The sequence below is a fragment of the Agelaius phoeniceus genome, chromosome 4 (assembly GCF_051311805.1).
Source record: "Agelaius phoeniceus isolate bAgePho1 chromosome 4, bAgePho1.hap1, whole genome shotgun sequence".
Taxonomy (NCBI): Eukaryota; Metazoa; Chordata; class Aves; order Passeriformes; family Icteridae; genus Agelaius; species Agelaius phoeniceus.
The window spans coordinates 55,801,058-55,823,650 of record NC_135268.1 but is presented as its reverse complement, the minus strand read 5'-3'; the positions used below and the strand labels follow the sequence as shown (position 1 = coordinate 55,823,650).

General features: G+C 36.1%; 1 protein-coding gene across 2 annotated transcripts in view; it reads left to right on the top strand.

Moving 5' to 3' along the window:
* TBC1D19 (TBC1 domain family member 19) overlaps positions 1-12,801 on the top strand; it is a 49,125-nt gene extending 36,324 nt beyond the window's left edge. For both annotated transcript variants that reach the window (XM_054632969.2, XM_077177647.1), the window contains 8 exons: positions 2,300-2,384; positions 4,632-4,676; positions 5,853-5,885; positions 8,259-8,368; positions 9,583-9,674; positions 10,411-10,526; positions 11,358-11,428; positions 12,411-12,801. In XM_054632969.2, the coding sequence (XP_054488944.1) occupies positions 2,300-2,384; positions 4,632-4,676; positions 5,853-5,885; positions 8,259-8,368; positions 9,583-9,674; positions 10,411-10,526; positions 11,358-11,428; positions 12,411-12,485 (627 nt within the window). In that variant the 3' untranslated portion in view covers positions 12,486-12,801. The remainder of the gene's footprint in view (positions 1-2,299; positions 2,385-4,631; positions 4,677-5,852; positions 5,886-8,258; positions 8,369-9,582; positions 9,675-10,410; positions 10,527-11,357; positions 11,429-12,410) is intronic.
* The last annotated feature ends 9,792 nt before the right edge of the window (positions 12,802-22,593 follow it).

Genomic DNA, 22,593 nt, shown 5'->3' with positions numbered 1-22,593 from the left:
CTTTAATATCTTTGCTTTCTTTTTCCCAAAGTTTACTTATTTTTATTACTTCTTCATAACTATTGAAATAAAATACAGGTACTTTTAGTAAAGTAATTTCTTTTTGATAAAAGCTTTGACTTTGGATTTTTTTTTCTTTCCCTCAATGATTTTAATTCAGTGGTTTTCTTTTCAGTTGGATTATAAATGTCCAATAATTTGGTTAATATTTCTGTACTTGAAAAGGGCCATTATTTTCTTTAGTACTATAATTTTGTTAATGAGGAAAATAACACATGGATTGGTAGATTTGTAAATTCTTTATTTCAGGCCAGAAATTCAATTTGAATAGTTTAGTCTTATATCCTGCAGAATGAATATGTGCAGAGAACCTTGCCCAGAGTTTTTTGGGTAGAGTCATAACTTAGATTTGAGCTAGAGTCTATCACTTATAAAGATGCAGAGTCTTCATTTAAAGACTTCCAGATACTGGTACTGCACAATGTATTCCTAAAAAAGAGGCCCTCAAATAAAGGTTACATTCTTTCCCCTATGAGAAAACATAGTTTATGTCCTGTTCAGATTAGTTTCTCTTTTGTTCACCTCAGTTAACATACACATAGAATTACATTTGCCTGTGCATTGTTATTGTAAGTGATATTTTGGCAGCTATTAACATGATTGTGTATAACAGAAAAATAATATTTAGCTTAAACTGTTTGAGATAAAGAAAGTATTATTCATTTTTAAAAGATGTTTGTATTTGAGAAATAGTTTTGAGTTCAAAAAAGAAAAAAACTCTCAAAATATGACCTGCTTTCCATAAAAAAAAAATTAAAGCAATAATAGTCAGGTGTGTCATTTTGCTTGTTTCCTTTTGACAAATGCTGATATGTGGAAGATATTTGCACCAATTAGTGGAAGGAAAAATCCATTCATTTTTATTCACAATAAATTATGTAGTGAAACATTTCCTCCTTTTACACCTTGACTACAGCTAAAATAAACTATTAAAATCTTCAAGAGCAGAGTGTCCTGGGTTCAGCTAGGGTTATTTCTTCTCAGTAGCTGTTACAGTGCTGTGTTTTGGATTGGGAATGAGAATGGTGTTGATAACACACTGATATTTTGGGGTATTGCTAAGTTGTGTTTATTAGGACTTTTTCCTTGTGTCATGCTCTGCCAGTGAGGAGGTACACAAAAGAAACTGGGAGGGAGCATAGCCAGGACTGATGAAAGGGTATTCCACACCACAGAATGTCATGCCTTGTGTAGAAACTGGGGGGAGTTACCCATAATCGGGTGGCCAGTCTGGGTTTGGGAAGGGTCTGGCATTAGTCTTTTATTATCATTATTATTATCATTTGTCATTATTCTCTTTCTAAACTGTTCTTATCTCAGCCTAATAGTTTTACTTTGATTCTCCTTCCCATTCCAGCAGGGGGAGAGGGAGAGGGAGGGAGTTGAGCGAGCATCTCAGTGATGCTTGGTTTCCAGCTGGCCTTAAACCCCAACAGAGAGGGATTCAGGTGTGCAAAAGTCAGCAGTGAGTTCAAGTGTGCCTTACGTCTGCCCTCTCGTGTACATTCTCCATAGTGCAGCCTTTCAGTGCATGAAGATTTTTAAGTACAATACTAATTACTACCATTTTTACAACTCTAGAGAGGATGAGATTCTTTATTGTGTTTTTTTCCTATGAATGCTTTTACTACTTAATTTTATACTCAGTTGCTGTGAATACAATTTTTTTTCATTTATGTAAACAATAAAACACAAATATACTTTAGAGTATGCAATGTGCATTTCTGATCTTTAAGATACAAGGTGAGCATTATAATTTCTTTTTTGAAAGAGCTGAATTGCATGCAAACATTTTGTAAAGATCCTGGGAATGAAAGCAAATGTAAGTTCTTCCAGAGCTGCACAAATTCAAGAGTGTAAATGATTAGTTTGCTTATTCACTTACTAGGACATCCCCAGGTCATAGTAACTGAGTTGAAAAACAGTCTAAAAGCTGTAAAAGCAGCCAGGTACACATCCAGTCACTAATGTTGTGACAGAAGGGGATGAACACCTGCCGAGGGGGAAGGAGGAGGGTGGAAGAACATGGATATAAAACTGATAACAAATGAACGTGAATGTAAAATTATAGCAAGTTCAAAGTGAGCCTGGAAATTTGAGCAGGAAAACAAACTAAGGTGGTGAAGAGCTTTCAACCTTATTGGCTCTCTTAAATAGCATCTAATAGGTGCTAATTAAGACATTAAATTTGTTTGACATTGCTTTGATCTTGTTAATCAGCTGACTTTCTTTTCTGCAGGTGTTGCTGTGCTTTTCCCGAGATACATCTGTACTGGAGCACTTTACTTACAGTAGTGCCACCCCACCCAAATCATACATACAAGGTAAAAACAGTTGTTTTTAAAAAGATCATGTCGATTTTTGTTGGCTGATGCACTAATACGTATATGAATTTGCTTTGTGTTCATTACACCTAGTAGACTACCCTTTAAAGAATGTTAATAAAAATGTATCCAGCTGACTTCTGCATAGATTCTATTATGACAGTTCAGAAACTGATCACAGATTGCAATGTTGTTCTTTTACTCCACTTTCCTGTATATAGTTCTGCAGTGTTTCACCAGGAGAAACAAAACACCATATGACAATATGGTAAAATCATGACAATGTCTTCATTAGAGCTAGACATTTAAATAGACAATATTGTCCTCTGCAATTCCAATAAATTTAGCAACTGGAAGTTGTTATAGAATGTTGTCTTTGCAAAGCAGTGAGTTTTGCAAATATTTGTAGACAGGAGCAGAACACATTGCTGAAGAACAGTGGGCTCTGTTCAATAGTGTGGGAGAGTAGAGCTTTACCAAGCGTACTTTGCACTGATTTTTAAAAAAGCATGACATCGTCCAGAGTATTAGCTTATTTTTGGATGTTCTTTGGCTTGAGGTCTCATTATTTTTCTTAACAGTCTTTAGATTTCTTATTTCAGTCCACTTGCCTTCTCTGTCAGCTTCCCATGACATTCTTCTGAATGTTTCCATGCATCTTAGAACCTCACCTGCCTTGATTTTACCTAGAGGTTCCTAATTTTGACTTCCTTCTTGAGTCATTCAGTAATCCAATCACTTTTTTTCCCATGCACCTTCATCTTCTACATTCCCGTTGATTTCCCTAGTCCTGGTGCCTTTAGCCTGGTGTATTTAGCCAAATATGATCCCTAAGTACATTTTTTGTGCAGGACCTCTGCTGAGAGTTTTCATCTTGCTACCTTTTATGTCGCTATAAGTAATGTTTATTTTCTAATTTTTTAATTCCTTTTTTTTTTTTACTGTCTTCCTCTGAATTATGGAGTTTTCTTTACCTACTCCCTGAAATAAGCAAAGGGCTCACCTGAGAGCAAAATAGCAGTGGGATCCCAGGTCTCACTTGAGACACAGAGCCATGGCAGCCCAGAAACACAGCAAAGGAGAACATCCTGCATATTCCTAGACAATCCTGGGGAATGATGTTGCTGATACCTAAATCTGTGCAGTGCAAATCCTAAAGGCTTGTATGTCCTATTTTTAGCTGATTTTCCAAGAGATGTACTTTATGCTAAAAATACTCATCCTCCCAGATTATAATTCCTGGCTGCACAACAGGCAAACTGTTGAAAGGAAAAGAAGAAAATAATTTTTAGTTTAATGAAGCAACTCATTTGTATAATTGGAAAATAGTGGATTTTGTTTCCATGGGGTACTAGGCAGGAATTTTGCAGGTTATTTTTTATTTAATTTTAGTCAGTTTATACTAGGAAAATATCAAAATCCAGATTCCATTGAACCTGACAAATGTTCCATGTGCTAAAGTCTATTGTGAAGAGTAAATAGAGTACACAGAATTTTCTATGAATTTTCATGTAATTAATTAATTAAATTTTTAGTTGAATGTTCTCATTTTAGAACTAAAATAATTGCAAGTTTTAATTAGTTGCAATTATGTTTAATCACACTTTTCTATTTCTAAATAAATTGTTAAATTTTATTAATGTATTTTGGATTATTAATTTCTATAGTTAAAATATGGTTTAATAATATAATGTGTTCATTTTGCAGGGAAGATAAAAAAGTCATATGATCAGTGATTTTCTTCACTTAATTCTTTTGTATCCAGCGGATTACTTAAATATTTGTTTGTTACATCAGAACATCCATCTTCCTCTGTTGCAGACCTAACAGTGCCTTGAATATTTTTTTATCTGTGGTTGTATCTGTTTGAAGGCCTTTCCTGTCCCTAGGTCAGTCTGCCCTTATTCCCTCCTAGAGCTTCACTGTGTTCCAGGTCTGCAGCAAACACCTTTAGATCTCCTAAGACACACCCAGATAGAATCTCAATGGAACAGCATTGCTGAAATTTAACTTTTTTTTGTTGTTTGTCATCGTTCTTTATTGGTGCTGCATTTCAGTTTTATATCCGAAATTGTACCTGTCCATTGCATTGCTTGCCACATTTTAGACAATGACAGATGGTCAATAATGTAATTAGTTACAATTTTTGTAATTGTAACTTAAAATCTACTTTTTAATTTAAATTATTCAAATCTTTATACCTTTTTACAGCTTAATGACCTTTTCTTTGTGTTTGATGGTTCACAGGAAAACTTGGAATGGAAGAATATGCTGTTTTCTATCCTCCAAATGGTATGAATTATACTATTGCCTCCTCTAGTGGTAGTTTGGAAAGATTTTTTTTTTTCTCAAATACATGATATTTTCTTTTTCTATTACAAGTTATATTTTGCTATTACTCTGTGAAATTCATTAATTTAAAGGAGTAAGCTGGATGGAAGCTACTCCAAACCCCCATTCAGCCTGGTGTTAGTGATCACAAATGGAGTTTGTGTGTGGGAAGGAGAAGGAAAACAACTTGTGATACAGCAGCTTGTATTCAGTCTTGTATCAGCACTTAGAGGGTTTGAATGATAAATGCTGAAACTGGCTGACCTCCCAGCTTTTCAGTACTTAACAAACCACACCCTAAAGTCTTCTCCTTTCAAAATGTGTGTTGACACAACAGATCTATGTAATTTTAATGTCATTGCTGTTGTTATTAAAATTGGTTTTTTCAGCTCTTACCTTGACCACTTCAATCCCTTATTGAATCCTTTCCCTCCATTTGTATTTCAAGCTCTTTCCTCTTGCTTTCAAGGCCTTATGTCATCAATCTTAAATCTGTGTCTCTGGCCTTGTCTTTTATGTCTTCTGTATGTCAGTGTAGTCAGTTGCAGTACTTACTTCGTTTCACGTTTTTTCTGTGTTTGCCTCTGCAATTCCTGCAGAGCCATGGAGCATTGTTCTTAGGATCTTTTGCCAAAGCAGCCACCTCTTAGCAGTGTTATATAAAATCTACTGAATGGGAGCTAAGATCAGCTGGGAAGGAGGAGCAAGCTGTCATGCTACAACTGCCAAGTACTGTGAATGTTCTGTCTGAGTACTACATGAGTTACTAGAGGTCTTGGCCTCCTTTTTTTCCTATTCCATTCTTGTCAGTGCATGACATTTATGGGTTGTCATTTATCTGAAATTAGGTTCTGATATCAGCAAAGCCTCTGTGTGTCAACTTCATGGAAACTGAGCTTTACTTGACTGTCTAGGAACTGTAGCTTGTGTTTAAGCATGTCATTGGTTGTACTGACATAGGTGATAACGGTACTTAGGTATGTACAAAATGGAGATCTGTGCCGGTCCAATAACAAGGAAATACTTTTTTCCTGATGTAGGCAGAATACAATTTGATAATGTGAGGGGGAATAATATTTATTGCCTGCATAAAGAGGATTATTAAAGAACAAAAAAAGAAATATTTTTGTTTTGCAGGTGTAATTCCTTTCCATGGCTTTTCTATGTATGGTAAGTGTGATTCTCATAAGCTAAAACCTCAGGATTGCTTTTCCTCATATTGAAGTTTAAAGCTGTATATACTTTTCTGCAACTTTTAAACTTGTGTATGTGCTTTTATGGTTTTTGGTGTATGAAGATTGCTGAATATAATTTTTTTAATTTTGAGGCTGTTTTATTTACTCATATTACAGCTTGCTGCTGTGTGGGAATTCCTTCTTTGAGAGCTAATAGCTGAGCTAAGCTATACATCTTAATGTATATGAATAGAGGGATAAAGTTTACCAACAAAGTGCTCTTTCCTTGTGTTTCACTTCTGGATAGACCAAGTTACGCATGAAAAAAGTTCTTGAAAACATAAATAATGTGAAAGGCCTGTTGCTCTCTACATTTATCTACAAGAGGTGTTAAAAGAGCATTGCATAATATAATCCTTGCTAATTTACGGCATAGAGAAAAGCACAAATATCAACAAGATTTTTAGAAAAAAAAAAAGCAGAAAAATCTCCTGGGGTTACAGACATATTGCAGGTATTGCAGACATGAGATTAGATGTTTCGGCTTTTCAGTTTTTTCTTTTGGTTTATCAAAGATGTTCGTAGCATCACAGAGCAAGCAGATTTTAAGATTATACTTAAAATGCTATGTTTTGCTAATAATGAAGTTTAATGATCACACACAATCATTAAAATAATGGAATTGAAATATGAAATGCAAATTTGAACCTGAGTAGGGAATCCAGAGTCTTTGGAGTAATGAGCACTTAAGATACAAGCTCTTCCTTAGGGACTCACTTAGAGATGTTCACTTGTTCTGTGTGAACTGCTTTTCAAAATGTTTGGATTTGACTCTGCCCTTGAGAACAGAGTCTCCCAAATGGAGGTGTGAGTTTTCCTCCCTCCCTCCTGTCCTCGCTCTTTACACAGGCTCAGAATATGCTGGCTCTGAGAAGGAGGAAGGGTGAAAAGCAAGGCAGCAGAAGGATGGTAATGCAGCTCAAGACTGTGGCTACAGTGGCTGGGACCAAGCAGAGCATCTGCTGTATTCCATGCTGTGCTGCTATGTGAGGAAGTGTCTGGGTCCTTAGGAAAATCCTATACCCTTTTTCCTGTTTGCATGCATTCACTGTCAGGGTGCCAGCTGTCAGAGGCTGTTCTGTTACCCTCCAGGGCTTTATGTGCACACTGACAAGTTTTCCACCTCCATCTTCAAGCGTTAAAAACACGAGCATGGGTAACACCCTTTGCTTTTCTGCCCCCTATGGAAATACATGTTTCTGTGAACATCTCACCCTACCTTAGCACCCCACCTCTCAGACACCATTTTTGTTATTAAGCCACATTCTCTAATGCTTAGATAAGAAAATAAATTCACACGTGCATATATCTGTATGTATATTAAGAAATGTACATATATCTCTGTGTGTATGTGTACATACATATGCAGATAAATATATCCATATCCCTAGCTTATTGTAAATAAAATGGAAGGGAAGGTGAATGTAGAGATAGAAACTATGAGTGTGTTAAAAAGTAAACTGTCAGCTAAAATGATTAAGCCTGTAAAGTGAAACAGTCAGCATGATGACTGGACAGATCAAAAGGCTGTTCACAAAAAAGTATGACAGCTGTCTGTGAAAATGCATTGAGTGTATGGACTGTCAGTCTCAAGGAATGATGGTTATGTTTGAGTACCACATACATATAACAGATTTATCTATATGCTAGACTTTTATAAAACAAGCAAAGTGTCAGAGCTGCTGTTTTACAAATGTAATCAATTATTATTTTGAATCAGGTCTGCTAGAAGACTTCTAAACAGTAAACTACCAAATGTCCATGGTTTACACATCTTGTAAGAAATAAACATGTCTCTATGAGTTTGTCATACTTAGTGATGTTATTGTGGCAAGCAAAAGCTGTTCTTTTAATGTTTTCATTTTCACAATATCTGTCTTCAAGCAGTCTTACAAACTGGGCATCAGTTTGGAGCTGGTCACTGGCCCCATGGCACACTGAAAGTTAGAGACAGTTTAATCAAAAACTTGCACTGTTCACATTGCCCTACACCTTAGGGGTGCTCTCCTTACAGCATATTTCTTATGGTTCAGAGGCCAGCACTGTAGTAAGCAGGTTCTATTGGTTTAGCTTCTTGAAATATGTAGGAATAATATGTAGAATGTATCATACTCCCTTTTTTGACTTTTTACATTAAATGACAGACTGTGATGAAATACTTCTTTCTAAATGACTGGTTTAGTACTGTTTTTGTAAATTGTGGTACTATAAATTACCTGGCTTTTCCTCATACTTCATGTGCTTAAATCATTGAACTCTTTTAGCAGTTTATAGTGTTGAGTCAATTTTAATTCTTTTATCCTTTCAGTTGCTCCACTTTGTTTTCTGTACCATGAACCTTCCAAATTGTATCAGATATTCCGTGAGATGTATGTGCGTTTTTTCTTCAGACTCCATTCCATCTCTTCTCATCCCTCTGTAAGTTCATTAGGAATTAAATCCACTCACTTGATATCTTGTTTGCTACAGAGCAATAATATATAGTAGCATGGTTTTCTATGTGATTGAAATGTATCCTTTTAAATATGCTAAAATATTTCAGGCAAGCTTGGAAAAATTATTAGGTAATTCCAGTCTGGATATTGTTGTTTTCTATGTCAGTGTTAGTCTTTGCTATCATGTACCTTATTAAAATAGTAAGTTCTCATTTTATGATGGTATGGGGTCTTTTATAAGAGTCAAGTTTTTTAATCCAATAGATTTCTCAGTTCAAAGAGTCACACAAATTCACCTTCATTAAAGATATGTAAATGGACTCTGAAATATTGTCTGGGGTAAAGGGACTAAAATATATGTATGGAGATATTGTTTCTGTTATACCAATTTAGTGTCTGTTTCTTTAACTGAAGAATTTTGGTATGACAGCATGTGCTTTTTAGTACTATGAGATGAGTTTAAATAATTTGTCTGGTATTGACCAGGATCAACTGTCTTGAATGTACAAGAGTTGTAAAAATTGGCTTGTCTTCTATTTGCCAAGAATAAAACAGAGTAGATATTTCTTTTTTCCTTCAAAAAGTGCTGAAGATTTACATTGCTTTTTGAAAATATTTCCTGGTTAAAAGAAAATCCTACCCTTGGTATACCATTTCAAGGCTATGTATTGTGCTTTCCATCTTTACTAGCAGAGAAAGGGGTCGAACAAGAGTCTATTCATTTCCATGGTAATTTTTGAAACAATTTTAAAAATGTGTTTCTGTTTAACTATTTTTGTAGTTATCCCTATTGCTGTTTGGTTTTACTTATCAGAGAGATACTTTTTATCACATCCTTTATTTTTTAGTGCAACTGAGGTCTGTTTCACCAAAGTGGAAATATTTCAAGTAGGTTACATTATAATCACCCATTAAGTACTTCAACCCTGACATACAAATACCATCAGTAACTCAGACTTGCAAAGGACTATCAGAACATACTATATTGCCAATACAAAGATGGAATTTCAGGAGCAAGGCTTTAGTGACTGAAAGTATTAGAATTGCTTGTGCCTTTCTCACCTGAGTTGAATACTGTATCATTAATAGTGTTTTATTGCTTGAATTAAAAATTCATGCACACTTACATGCTGCTACTGTTTTCCCGTATTTGACAGGATGAGTGTTAGTATTCATGGTATGATCTTGTTTCTTTAGGGCATTGTATCATTGTGTTTGCTTTTTGAGACTCTTCTACAAACCCATCTGCCCCAGCTCTTCTATCACCTCCGAGAAATTGGAGCTCAGCCGTAAGTACTTCTTTCTGACTTGTTACAAATATTCTGAAAATGCTGTTCTGTAGTGTTTTAATTGAAGATCTATAGGAAATTACACAAAAGTATAACCATCAGTGCTCCTTTTTTCCTTAAGAGTCAGATGGAGTGCTTTGTCTAACCTGCATATCTGTGCTTTGTGCATTTCTTCTGTATGCTCTGTGAAAGAGAGAGAATAGCTCTGTGAGAAATGCTCTATGCTGCATTATTCAGCTAAATTTCAGTAATTCATGTATCTGATGGAACTAAGTGATGTATTTCCTAGGGGACAGAAGACACAGAGATGTGTTAGTTGCAGCAGAAGGTACTGGAGGAGGCAAGAGAGCAAGAGTCATTCAATAATGAATTCATGGCACCAGGCACAACAGAACCTGAAAACCATTTGGTCTTAATTGGTATCCATCTTAATAGCATAATAGCAGAAAGGATGAAACATCAAGTGTGGTAATAGCTGAAGATCACTCTAATGTGATTGTTTGATCAGAATGATTATGAGAATGATATTAGTACTTTATCAAATGAGATGCTAAATAATTTTATGATGACTGTTGCAAATTAAAATATTGATTATTACTGCAGCAAGAGAAAATGCTTATTCTTCCTGGAAGAGAAGAGAAATGCAGAAAGATAATAAAATACTTTCAATTTATAGACAATCTGGTCATTATGGGAGGCAGAAACATAATAACTGTTGTTTGTCACTTGTTTGCAGGCTACGAATTTCATTTAAATGGATGGTACGAGCATTTTCTGGTTATTTAGCTACAGACCAGCTCTTGCTTCTGTGGGACAGAATCCTGGGATACAATTCTCTAGAAATTCTTGCTGGTAATATAATTATTTTTACAAAACATGTGAAGTCTGTGTGAATGTAAGGCAAATACTCATTAGCTTCAATGTATTTCTGATGAGAAGAAAATAGTTGCTCTTTGACAACCTGCAGACAGCAGGTTACGTACGTGTCAAAGCATATATCATCTAGAAAAATGGAATTGAATGAGTACTGCCTCTTTAATAAAAAATATTTCAGGTAATTTTTTTAATGGCAATACTCAAAAAATGCTAAGTGCTCTCTGAACAGAACACAGGATGTTCTCCCAGCTTCAGTGGTAGTGGTAAATTAATTGATCACCTTTCACAAAGTACAAGATTCATGTTATTTATGGCAACTACCTCATCAGTACTTAAAGCAATTGAGAATCCCCCTGATTTTGCTGGATTTCTTCCTTCGAAGTGGCATCTTTTAAGACACTTTAAAATTTTTTAGCTAAATAATGCCCTCATGTTTAGGAAGGTTTGAGATACATGTTTTAAAGAAAATATGTATCTTCAGTTGAGTCACTTTTTAAATACAAAGTAGGTGAGAAGAAGAGAAAATGTTTTGGTTTCATTTGTACATGTAAGACAGCTTGTCCCTTTTAATTAAAAGCTATTCATCTTAAACTCAGGCATTTTCACTCAGACTTTCCTGAAAGAATGTTGTGTTTTTCCTGTCGGTTTAAAAGAGTGGTCAAAGAAACATAAACATCTCCACCTGTTGTATATTATTCTTCAGAATCAAAATAAGTGAACTAAGTGAAAACTGGTATTTTATATCAAGATTAATTCTAACCACTACTTATCAGATCAGAAACCTAAATACTGGACATTTTCTTTCAGTCCTGGCAGCTGCTGTGTTTGCTTTCCGAGCAGTCAACCTGATGGAGGTGACATCACTGGCTGCAGCTGAAGTAAGGATAAGTTTCACTTAGAGGAGATTGAAATAGTTTCTGATGCTTTGCCAGTAGGAGTAACTTAAGCTTCACATGGCACATGATGCATAGTGCAAATCTTTCTGCCTAAATTCTTACCTTAGATAAAAAATAAGGAAATTGTGAGCATGCAGTACATAATGCTGCTTTTCTGGAGCAAAAGGAAATAAAGCATATTTGCTATAAAAATGCAGTGTTACAAAATTATTTTTTACAGTTAATTTTTTTTTTAATATATAATCTGTGTTAGTGGGATATACTGTTTTTGAAATATTGCAGAGGTTTGTACCCTTTTCCTCAGTACATTTTAGTTGCTTCTGTTCTACAAATTACAAAAATTTTACAAGATTACTTTGTCAGTGTGAATCTGAAATTTCACTGTGCGTACTGCCATAGGAAATGAAGAAAATGAAGTTATTAGCATGAAGATTATTACTATATATGGTAATTTTTTTCTTTTTTTTTTTTTCAAAAATACAGTGATGGATATTTTTTCCAGATTTTGAGAGTTTGTGATCACTTTCTTTGGCTTTTTTTAAAACATACTTTCATGAGAAGACATTGATTATTTGAGGCATTACATTGGACTTAGTTCACAAGTACTAGCCAAGCCACAGGATAAGGATTCTTAATTCCCAATTATTTTTAGAAACAAGTTGAAATGTTAGACTCCTTATTCACCCATGATGCAGTGTATATTTGAAGTAAGGCTAAAGGCTAAAATAAAATTACTTGGGTACTATACATTGGGTAAACCTGTGTTTTCTTTTAAATGTTAGAATGAAAAATTATGCCATACAGTACTAACATAAACCAGTATAATTTGTTTCTAGCCGTGTCCACATCTGATTATTGGCAGTATTGTAGTCAGTATTTGAATATTTTCCTGACTTCTTAACTTGCTTTAAGGAAATTTAATTCAAATGTCAAATTTAACAAGCCTTTTTGATTTTCATCCTAGGCTGTACTTGCAGACCTTTCAACCCTGAAAGTTATGCCTCTTCTTCAAATCTTCTTGTTTGCTACTGTCACTTGATCTGTTTCAACAATAGTGGTACCACATCCCAGTCTTTCTGAAGAAGCTAAGCATCAACTATGCAATGTGTGCATAAAACCAAAATGAAACTCCATGTATAAAATCAATTTAGAAATAATTACCTTAATATTTTCTAACTGGAAAAAATAACTTTGCACATGATTGTGTGAAGTGCATGCTAATGAATTCCACTGTAAAAGCAATGGTTATTACTTGTACATTGAGAATGACTATTTGTGCAAGTAAATAATATGAATCACTGTCTAAAATGCATGTACTACTAAATTAAATAAAGTAAATGTAATTAGTGATCTGAGTTTCGTGATGTTATTGTCAGAGTTGTAAAAGCTCTTATTCTTTTAATATGGAATTACTTTTTCAGGCTCACAGCTTAGAGGGTATCATCTCCAATACTGTCAAGTGAGAAAATAAAGACACTTCTACTTGCAAGATTATTTTTTCTTGTTTTCTGAGGAAAAGATGGGATCATACATCAGTTTTGCTATCCCTATCCTATTTATTCTTTTCACAGAAATTTTCTCCGTGTTCTTTCTCATGTTAACTGCTCCTGTTTATTCTTTTCATACACAGAGATGTAGTCACAGATTCCTCATTCATCTTTGGTTAGGTATAGAGCTATCTCAGGCATCTGCTGAACTCCTCCCCAGATCAAAGGCACAAAATGTGTTCCCCTGCAGAGAAGGCCTGAGCACAGCTTCCTTCAGAACTTGTTGGAGCCAGTCTTTGCATGAGACAAAATATTGCCCTGAGAACGATGCCAAGAGTCCTTTTGCTGTGTCCCACACCCTCTCTGGGAGGGCAGTGCTATGCCTTTGACAGTTTTCCAGCCTCTGTGATTCAACAGCTCAGGCTTCAGTGCCAGGGCCCTGCCCATACTGATGTGAGATGGATTGTCACTGCAGTCAGGCTGGCATCATCTGTTACCTCTCATACCTTTTTTGTGAGGTCTTCCTCCCAAAATTTGTTTGATTTATTTAATACCAAAGTTGGAATCAATAATCTGATTTGGTTGAGTGTATCTCAACACCTGAAAAAGGCTCTAAGCCAAAACATGATAATGGATTATATAGTTACTGCATTTGCAATAGGACTTTTGTCTTTCTCTGGTTTATGAACATGTACATGCTTATGTACATCTAGTTTCATTATCTGCCATACTGAATGTAAGTCAGTTAAACACAAATCCTTCATACCTTGCTCAAAATTTGACAGGTGATCTAAACTGTAGTCTCAGGTAGGAGTATGAGCTCTTTGTCTGTGAATTTTCTTGTCTCTGTCATGATAAAGTAGTAGAAACTTAGGGAACTAGTAAATTTGTAAGGCTAATTTAAAAAGAGGTTAAGTTGTGGACTTGGTGGAATCACTTCCTATATAAAGAATCAAACTGCTTAGCAGATATAATGTGTGAGAATATTTGGGGAAATTTTGCTGTGGATAACAGAAAATTGATGTTTTCCTTAATATTTGCAGGAAGTTGTTTTAACTGTTTAACTAGAGGGTTTTCTGTGACACTTGGTTTTTAAAAAGAGGTGATAGCTTTTATCCTTTACAGCAAGCATTATCCTGTTTTATATATGGGAAATGAAGGCATAGAAAGATTAAGTGATTTGCTAAAGATTACAGAGTAGATTCCTAAAGGAGGTGAGCAGTCTCTCCCCTCTTGAATTTCTGTTTGCATTTCTGGATACTCAGTTTGTGTATAAACCACAAGATCTTATTTCATCTTCAGATCTACATCTAAAAATGCAGCATTTTGCAGTTTCTAAAATCCGTAAATTGGGTAGAAGTTTAGAAATTATAATGTTACAAAGCAGTCACAAGGACTGTGGCTCAATAAGGTCATTTCAAGGTTACCGTGGCGTTATAAAGAATTAAAAGTATTTACTAAATAGCAAGGGAGATTCCCTACAGGCCTGCTGACCCTCTAATTCCCTCTGCTTTGTGCTCATACACAGTGCAGAATCTGAACAGTGCCTTAGCTTTTTCCAGATTAGGATTTTTGAGCAGCATCTTCTCTTCTTTTTCATTTTCAATAAATTTGGAAATGCTATAAGTAGGCAGAGATAGAGACTGTTGGATTCTTGTTTGAACAAGCAGTTCTGTGACTAACAGAATATGGTCTCTTTTTATCTCCCATCTCCCTTGTATCCCCTCCATCTTCCCCACTGGGGCACTTAAACTATGCCTGACCTGCACCAGTCTCTCCTGATGCCTGGAAAGGAACCTTGTGCCCTGCAGCTCCTGAGGGTGCTCACACACCTTCTTGAATACAGGAATACTGAGCTTAAGTGCCTTAAAATGAGATTAGGATGAGATTAAAAACTGAGCTAGATCCTCACCTTAAGCTTCAACTACACTGTTAGATTTTTATATATATTTTAAAATCTATTTTAAAATGTTTTTACTGAAGTGGTGTTGTTTCCATGTTCCCCTCAGTTAGTCATTTAGTTCCAGCAAAATACTCTCTTTCAGATTCTGGCTGATACTTGTATTTTTAATCTCCTTTGCTTAAATAATACTAATTTAATTTAACATTAAAATGACTGGTTTCTGTCTGGCTGCTAGATACTTCTGTTGTATACATAGGTAGTATAAATTATTGAAGTTTTAATTCTTTAACTGTCGAGATCAGTTAAAACATCTTGACATCTGAAGTCTGTCATTTGACTTCCAAATTCCTAAAACTCTTTTTTCATTTTTTTGCTGTTTTAAGTAATGGCCAGATGTGATTGTCGAATCATATCTAACTTGATAATTACATTGTTTTAAACAGGCTCAGCTTAATGTCCAATGGCTCGATTTAGTCAAATTGTTTTGGTCCATTTCTCCCTATCTGAAATCAATATAAACAGACATTTCAGTACAAGAACCAGTTGTCTTCATATTTATAGATAATGATCAAATATTTTGCTGCTTACCTTAGGATTCTGGCTATGGTCTGTCAAGGGTTTCTTGTAATGTCAAATAGACTGTTGTAAAAAATGCAAAAGTAAATAGGCTTGTCTAAAAATGTACCCAAGTTATCTTCCTTCAGTACTTCCAAAATATGTTGAAGCTCAAATCTTGATGGCTGGGTCATGGAACAACTGAATAACTAGAATGGTTTATAATTTTTAGTGGATTTTTTTGGTCATAGTAACAAATTTTATTATGAGAAATGATGAGACTATAAAGACTGTGAAACAGTTAGATGTCCCAGTGAAGGGAAAAGGCTGCAAGGAGTCTCCAGTTTAAGACACATTTCTACTTGTTGCTAGAAAACAGCAAAAAAAACCAAAAAAAGCTGAAGCTTGCACCTGTTTTACTATCTTCTAATGAATTTTATAAAATGCTTCCAACAAGATGGAAGAGATTCCTTGAAACAGAATTGCTGTATAAAGATCAGTTTGGGCATAGCAATACAGTGAGCTGTTAATTAACAATAAAATAAGCATTTTATAAAAGATACTGAAATTGCAAAACTGAAGGGCTGTATCTTTAGGGAGGAAGGGGAAGAACCTTTCAACATATTTAAACAAATCAGTAAAATATTCTGTCCAGTATTTTATGTGAGGAAATGAGGGAGGGAGGGGACGGATGCAGCTGGGGCAGTGGGAGCTGCTGGGCGCTTCCTTTTCCTCTTTCCCTCCAGGCTGTTTCTGTCCCTGCCTGGCAGCTTGCACGGGCTGGACCAGCAGCTTCCATCCCCACAGCCCACACAGAAAGGGCAATGAGCTGCAGCAGTATTTGTGCTGCCCAGCCAGCTCCTGCAGGTTTCCTGCAGCCCCAGGAAGCTCAGCTGCTGGGCAGGGAGTGCAGCAGAGCCAGGCTGAGGTGAGGGCACGGGGGCATTAGCCAGCCTTCCTGTTGGACTGGGCAGCACTGCAGGAGAAACAGCCCCTGGGAATAATTCCCCCCACAGCAGCCATAGGAATGATAGTGGATATCGTTCTTGTGGGGGCTTTCAGAAGTGCTGAAGGACAACTCCAGCACTTTATTCACAGCTTTAGGAATCAGTACAGAAGGCAGAAGGTACCCTTCTGAAGGTTTCAGGCTTTTAGCACAAAGTCACAGGTGTAGTGAGGGGCTGCACATCTGTGATCTGAACCACTTATTGCAGCAAATAACCACAGAATAAACCAAAATCTCTAGAACCGAGAGATGATGTGCTGCTATTTGAAATCACGGAAAGATTTTTTTTTTCCTGTACACTTTGTGTTCAGCTTTTTCAATACCTTAACGAAACTGTTAATGCAGAGAAGATAATTTTGATCCAGCAGTTTGACAGTTGTGCTCTGCTTTAAAACAGTGTGAAAATGTCTCAGCTTAGTATTTTTTAAATTAGGCAATTAATAGTATACCTACCAAATTACGGCATTACTGGCCAATTATGCTTTAGAGAAGCATCTCAGGATACTTCTCTTTTCTGTGGAGGACACAGTGCAGCACAAGTCTCCACTTATTAAGGGGAAGAGAATGAGTCTGTGGTTAGGACAAGATGTTTGTCTTGGGTTAATCACCGTGCTTTGTAAGACTGCAACACATAAACAGTGGTACTGCCATCTGACTGTGCTAAATACTAACCAGGGATCAGCCTTAACATTAATACAAAGGGAGAAATATTGCTTTTTTGGCAATTTTTTGAGTCTTTGTTTAAGCCCAGGGAGGTTCACCTGATTCTGTGTCTTGTCAGACATTGGTGGTTACAGGAAGTGAACTTGAGGTTCTCTGAAGAAAGTGCCAGAGGGCCCTCTGTGTGCCCTGATTTCAAAATCAGCATGTTGTAGATGTTGGACTACTGATGTGTGCAAACAATTATCTCTAGAGAATTTGCTTTATGGAGGACCACAGTGCTTTGCCAAATGACATTGTGTTTGGCTGAACAGTTTGAACAAATTGTTTCTTTTGGAATTATGACCAAAATAAATGGAATATTTAACAAAAGAGTTAAAGACACAATTTGTGCAAGACAAAGCATGTGACCAATTTCTGTGCTTTGCTTTAAACAAAAAAGTCTGTATCATGTTGCTAAGAGACAAGTTGGTATCTGATAGTCAATGGCAAAATATTATGTTTTATTCACATAATATGTTTTAGTGGGTATCTGATTGTTCATTTTATTCAAGAAGCATCTCTGAGTGTTACATTCTATGGGTTTGGTTTGTTTTTTTTTTCTGAAAAGCTCTATTTAGGATAGTTATACCCTAATAAGTCTAATTATAAATAGTAGATCAGCAGAAAATATAAAAAGCAATAATATTTTCTATGTGTTCAGTACTATTTCTTATCTAATTTTTTTGATAATAAGTCTAGTGTCACAACATTTCCCCTTTTCTCCCTTTTTTCCAAGTGCATCTGGGTTACAAAAACAAGCATTTCTTTGAAGCCCAATTGTAGATTGTTAATGTTAACATCAAGTTCTAACTATGGAAAACTGGCATAGTTACAGCTTATGAAGGAAGTTCCAGCACTCACATTACTGGTGAAGTTCTCTCCATCATTTCTGACCTTAAGACACAATTAGATGTCTCATTTTAGTTTGTGATATATTCTAACTGGACTCAGTTTCTGAAAGCATTTCAGCTAGACATGGGAAAGGGGTGTTAGGAGCATTAATGCCCCTCCCTCATTTCCATTAACACAGAGGCAGGAGAGCCCATCTGCCACCTCTGCCTCGCCCAATACACTTCCACTGTGGGGAAAGCAACCCTTGAAAGAAAGGGAAAAGGTGTTCAAATGCTGTAAACTGACCTCTGCAATACAAAAAGCAATCATTTGCTACTTGTATTTTTAACAAAGTAAACTTTCTTCTACTGACTTTATATTGCATCTTTATTCAACAATTTTTTTTCTTATTTTAAAAGCTTGATAAGTTTTGTTAATCATGCAAAAGAAAAAATGTCTTTTTGAAATGTTTGTATAAATTTTGAAATTCAGACTTGTACCACTAGATTTTTCTGTTCCAGAGCTTTATCTTCTTCTCTCTTTTTGCAATCTTCTACAAATATCCTTACATAGTTTTGTCTAATCTGGATTTCCTGTCTATGGAAATTACAGTTTACAGCTTAGAGAAAAATAGGAACCTTTCTGATTAGGGTTGTTCTCTTCCCCTGAGAAATATGTTTCTATTGTGTTACAAAGAAATCCTGGAAAAACTTTAAATTTGGTATCAGTCCATTCCTGCATTAGGTGGTAATAGGGATATGGGGTAAGGATTATGGTGCAGAGTTGGTTTAGGGCAAGTATTATTTATGTAGGCAGCTAATCAGTATTCAGTCTTGAAACCACACAGTTAAAAGGTGGAAATGGTAGATGTTTGGCTTTGCAGCAATCTAGGTTTATAAAGACCTAAAGAGAGGTTTGCAATCTTAGAAACCCAAATATATCAAAGACCTTGCACCTGCCAGTGCAGTCCTCCAGAAACTGCAGGAAGTGATGCCCAGGGTGTTTTCTTGAACATCCCAGGTGACCATTCTAAATGCAGACACCGGAGAGCTCTGTGGACAAAGGGAGTGCTGCATTGCCTGCCAGGATTTCAGTTAGAAGGGAGTAGTGAAAGAAAAGCAGGGAAGTTGCGGGCACCATAGTAAGTGCAGATTTCCTCAGGCTGGATGATAACCTAAGTGTTTCCTCAAAGTTGGAAAAAACCTGCCTAAGACCTTGGCCACCTTGGCTTTGGAAGAAATCAGACAGGAGTGTTAGGCACTAACTTGCAAGCAAATAATGGAAAACATTGCCAGAAGTCTCATCCCTACCACTAGACTTTGGAGGAGGGAAGGGCCAAGGTGGTAGATTGTACAAATAAATGTCTTTGTTTTGTATACACAAGATCTTTACACAGGATTCTAGAACATGAGACTAGGACAAAGTGAAAATACTGTTTCCAGAGAAAAGACCGAGAATTAGGGTTAGCATTAGGCTTAAGTTAACCTAACAAGCTGGGCAAAGAAAAAGCCAAGTATCATGTGGTATCTACGATAGTAATTCATAATTCATAAAAAAAACAGCTGGACAGTTTTATCTAGTTTGTTAGATTTTCCTGGTCTCTGCAAAATGATGAAATTCTGTCCCTGAGGTTTGTAATATTTTTCTTTTAAGTAAACTCTGGAGAGTTTCTTTGAATATAAAGAGCATGGGTCTCTCTGATGTGTAAGGTCCATCTTTGCCCATTCAGATAAGATTTTTTTGTTTTCAGTGAATAATTAATTTTGTGTTTGTCTATTATTATATGTATTTGTATTTTCCTAGTTTAAAAGCTTGATCCGTAATTCTCAGTTATTCTGTGTTTTCAACTCAAGGCTACTATTCTTCTTGCTAGGCAGTTCTGAACATTATTATAAAATCTCAGTTCAGTCTGTTTTATTTTATAAAGGAAAATATCACCTTCTTTTTCAGTACAAATACATGAAATGTAAAATGTTTTAGAAGAAATAGTCCTTCATAGATAGAGATTTTTTGTTCACAAGTTCCAGACAGTTTAATAAAAAATATTCTGAGTTGAACTGGCTTTTTTAGTCCTCTTTTTGTAGAATTTACTGTAGATCTTCCAGAAAACAGGGCACAACCCAATGAAATGAGTATGTTCTTGATGCAAATGTAAGCCATCTTTTCAGTTTTCTCTAGATGGAAGTTTTGTTCCTTCTTAGAAAACACCATGGTGAGATTTTTAAATGACAAGTGCAGGATAAATTACTCTCTCCTGACTTCAGTCCAGACATTTAAACAGAGATGGGTACTGATACTGCCCAGGAAATTGTTCCAATGCAAACAGGTCAGTGCTGTGCACTCTGCTTTTGGTGGGACCAGGCCATTCAAAGGCAGGACTATTATGGAACAGAAATGTTCTTTCAAGACTCAGTGCTTTATTAAGATTTCAGTGAGGATTAACGCTAGGCATTTAAGCTATTTATTTCCTCCATAATGTAATATATTTTGAATTTTCACTAGCCCACTTACTCACTGTGCGTTTTCAGGCTGTGAGATCAGTTAGATCTAAAAAGGGAAGTTTGTAGCATTTAAGAAGTACACCACTTGTTCTTTTCATCTTAAAACTCTCAGGACAAGGCAACCACCCTGCCTTAAGGACCAACACCCACTGCCATAGTTTGTGGTTTATTGCAGTCCCTCTCCAGTAACTCCCTATAGGTGCCACATCTGCCTCAAGCCGTTATAGCTCAGAAGCCATTGGCAACATACAAGGTGACCTGTAAGGTCCCTGCCAACCCAACCCATTCTTTGATTCTATGAACCTAATTTTTTGGATCTTGTAGGTAACTGTTTCTTGAGCTTGTCTCTTTTTACAGATTACAGAGAGATCAAGATTGTGTAGAAGAGACCTCCTCTGAAGTGATACCAAAACTTTCAGTATTGAGTGATGACAGACACTAATTCCAGGGGAAGGGGAATACTGCTGGTGTTAGCACAGGTAATCCCAGTGGGAGCACACCTTAGGAACCAAATACTCTTCTGAGTCTCCCTTTAGTCATTTTAGTTCTGAAGACATTCTCTGAAATCACTGCAGCAGATGAAAGAAACATGAAAGCAGATGCTAAAACATGAGGAAAAGTTTACCCATTGCTATGGGAGGTGCATTCCAACTCCTTCATGCAGTGAGCAGTTTCTTCTATGGTTGCTTTCTAGTTATATCAGAAAGGCCTAAAAGGTATTTTGATTCCTGTGTCCCAAGAACAGGAAATAAAGAAAGGCATCAGGGGCAGTGTTCATTGGTCATTTCCTAATGGATAAGAGACAGAAGATACTCATGTTGTTTTTCCTGAAACTTGATTTGCCTCTCCTTTCCATGTTTAAAAAGCTTCAGATCTTAGATGCTTATTTTAGTAAGAAATTAACAACCTGAAGTTCCCATTACTCTCCATTGATTCTAAAGGGGTTAAGAGTTGACTGTGTCTGATTTAGACTTTTAGTTGAGTCCTTCCCTGCATTTCCTATTAACTACTATGAACAGTTCCAAAAGAACTGCTGGAACTCCTTAAGTAGAAGATAAAAAGTATGACCTGTCCTATACAAGTCATATCAGAAAGCTGAAAAACTTCGCTGAATACAGAACCTTTTTGTCCCGCCCTAACCAAAACTGTCACCATTTCATAATGGGCAGATTAAGGAATAAAAAAAAGTCCAGATCCAAGGAAGATCATGAAAACTTGTTTGACTCCAATGCTCAAGGAAGCTTAGCACATTGCACACAATCTGGCAAGTACCACAACCTGCAAAGCAAGCAGGAACAAAAATGAACTATGTGTACTCTTTCAGAAAATGTAAGCAATGGATGAAATTTGACTCTTTTTAAAATTTTATTTTAAATTCGTTGTGAGAAATACAGCTGTTTGTAGCAAGTGATAACACCAAATGCTCAAGGTTGTGTTCTGACAGTAGGAAGATAGTCTGTATCCAATGACCTTATAACAGAGGATGCAGTCTCCAATGCTTTCCCTATATTACCCAACTCAAAACATACAAAAATTGAGGCAAAGAAAAAAAAAAATCTATTGTTTGATTTTTCTTAGCAGTGGTTTTCATGTATCCTTCAACTTTCTGAGTAATTTGGGACCAGCTTTCTCTGGCTCTGCAGAATGATCTTATTTATTAGAGTCTGTGTCAATCACAGTAGCTGGCAGTGCAATGCCACAGATAGAGAGAACTCCTGTTTACAGGATGTGCAACTTGCCTGCAGAAATTCCAGGAAACAGCCTGCTTGCTGTGACCTCAGAGCAGCCATTTCAATTTACCACAAGCCATCTGACAATAGAATTGTATTTACATGATACACATGTTCACTAGGCTTTTTATTGCTCTCTGTTAGTCACAGATCATGAGAATATAATCTCCTACTCACTGAAGTTCTGACTTCTGATTGAGTGATTTCTCATTCCACTTTTCAATCAACAGCTTCTAAAAGTATTAAAACCACACTTGAAGTAAAAGCTTTTGCTAATTTCTTCTTGCTTCTTCAGAAGGTCATAAATAGTCTTTGTTCTTATCCCAAATATTATCTTAAAGGGACAAATTATTTCCATTGTAAATAATTAATCTGACAGCATTTTCTGACCATGCTCATTCAGGTAAAAACCAGCTCTATATATTATGAACT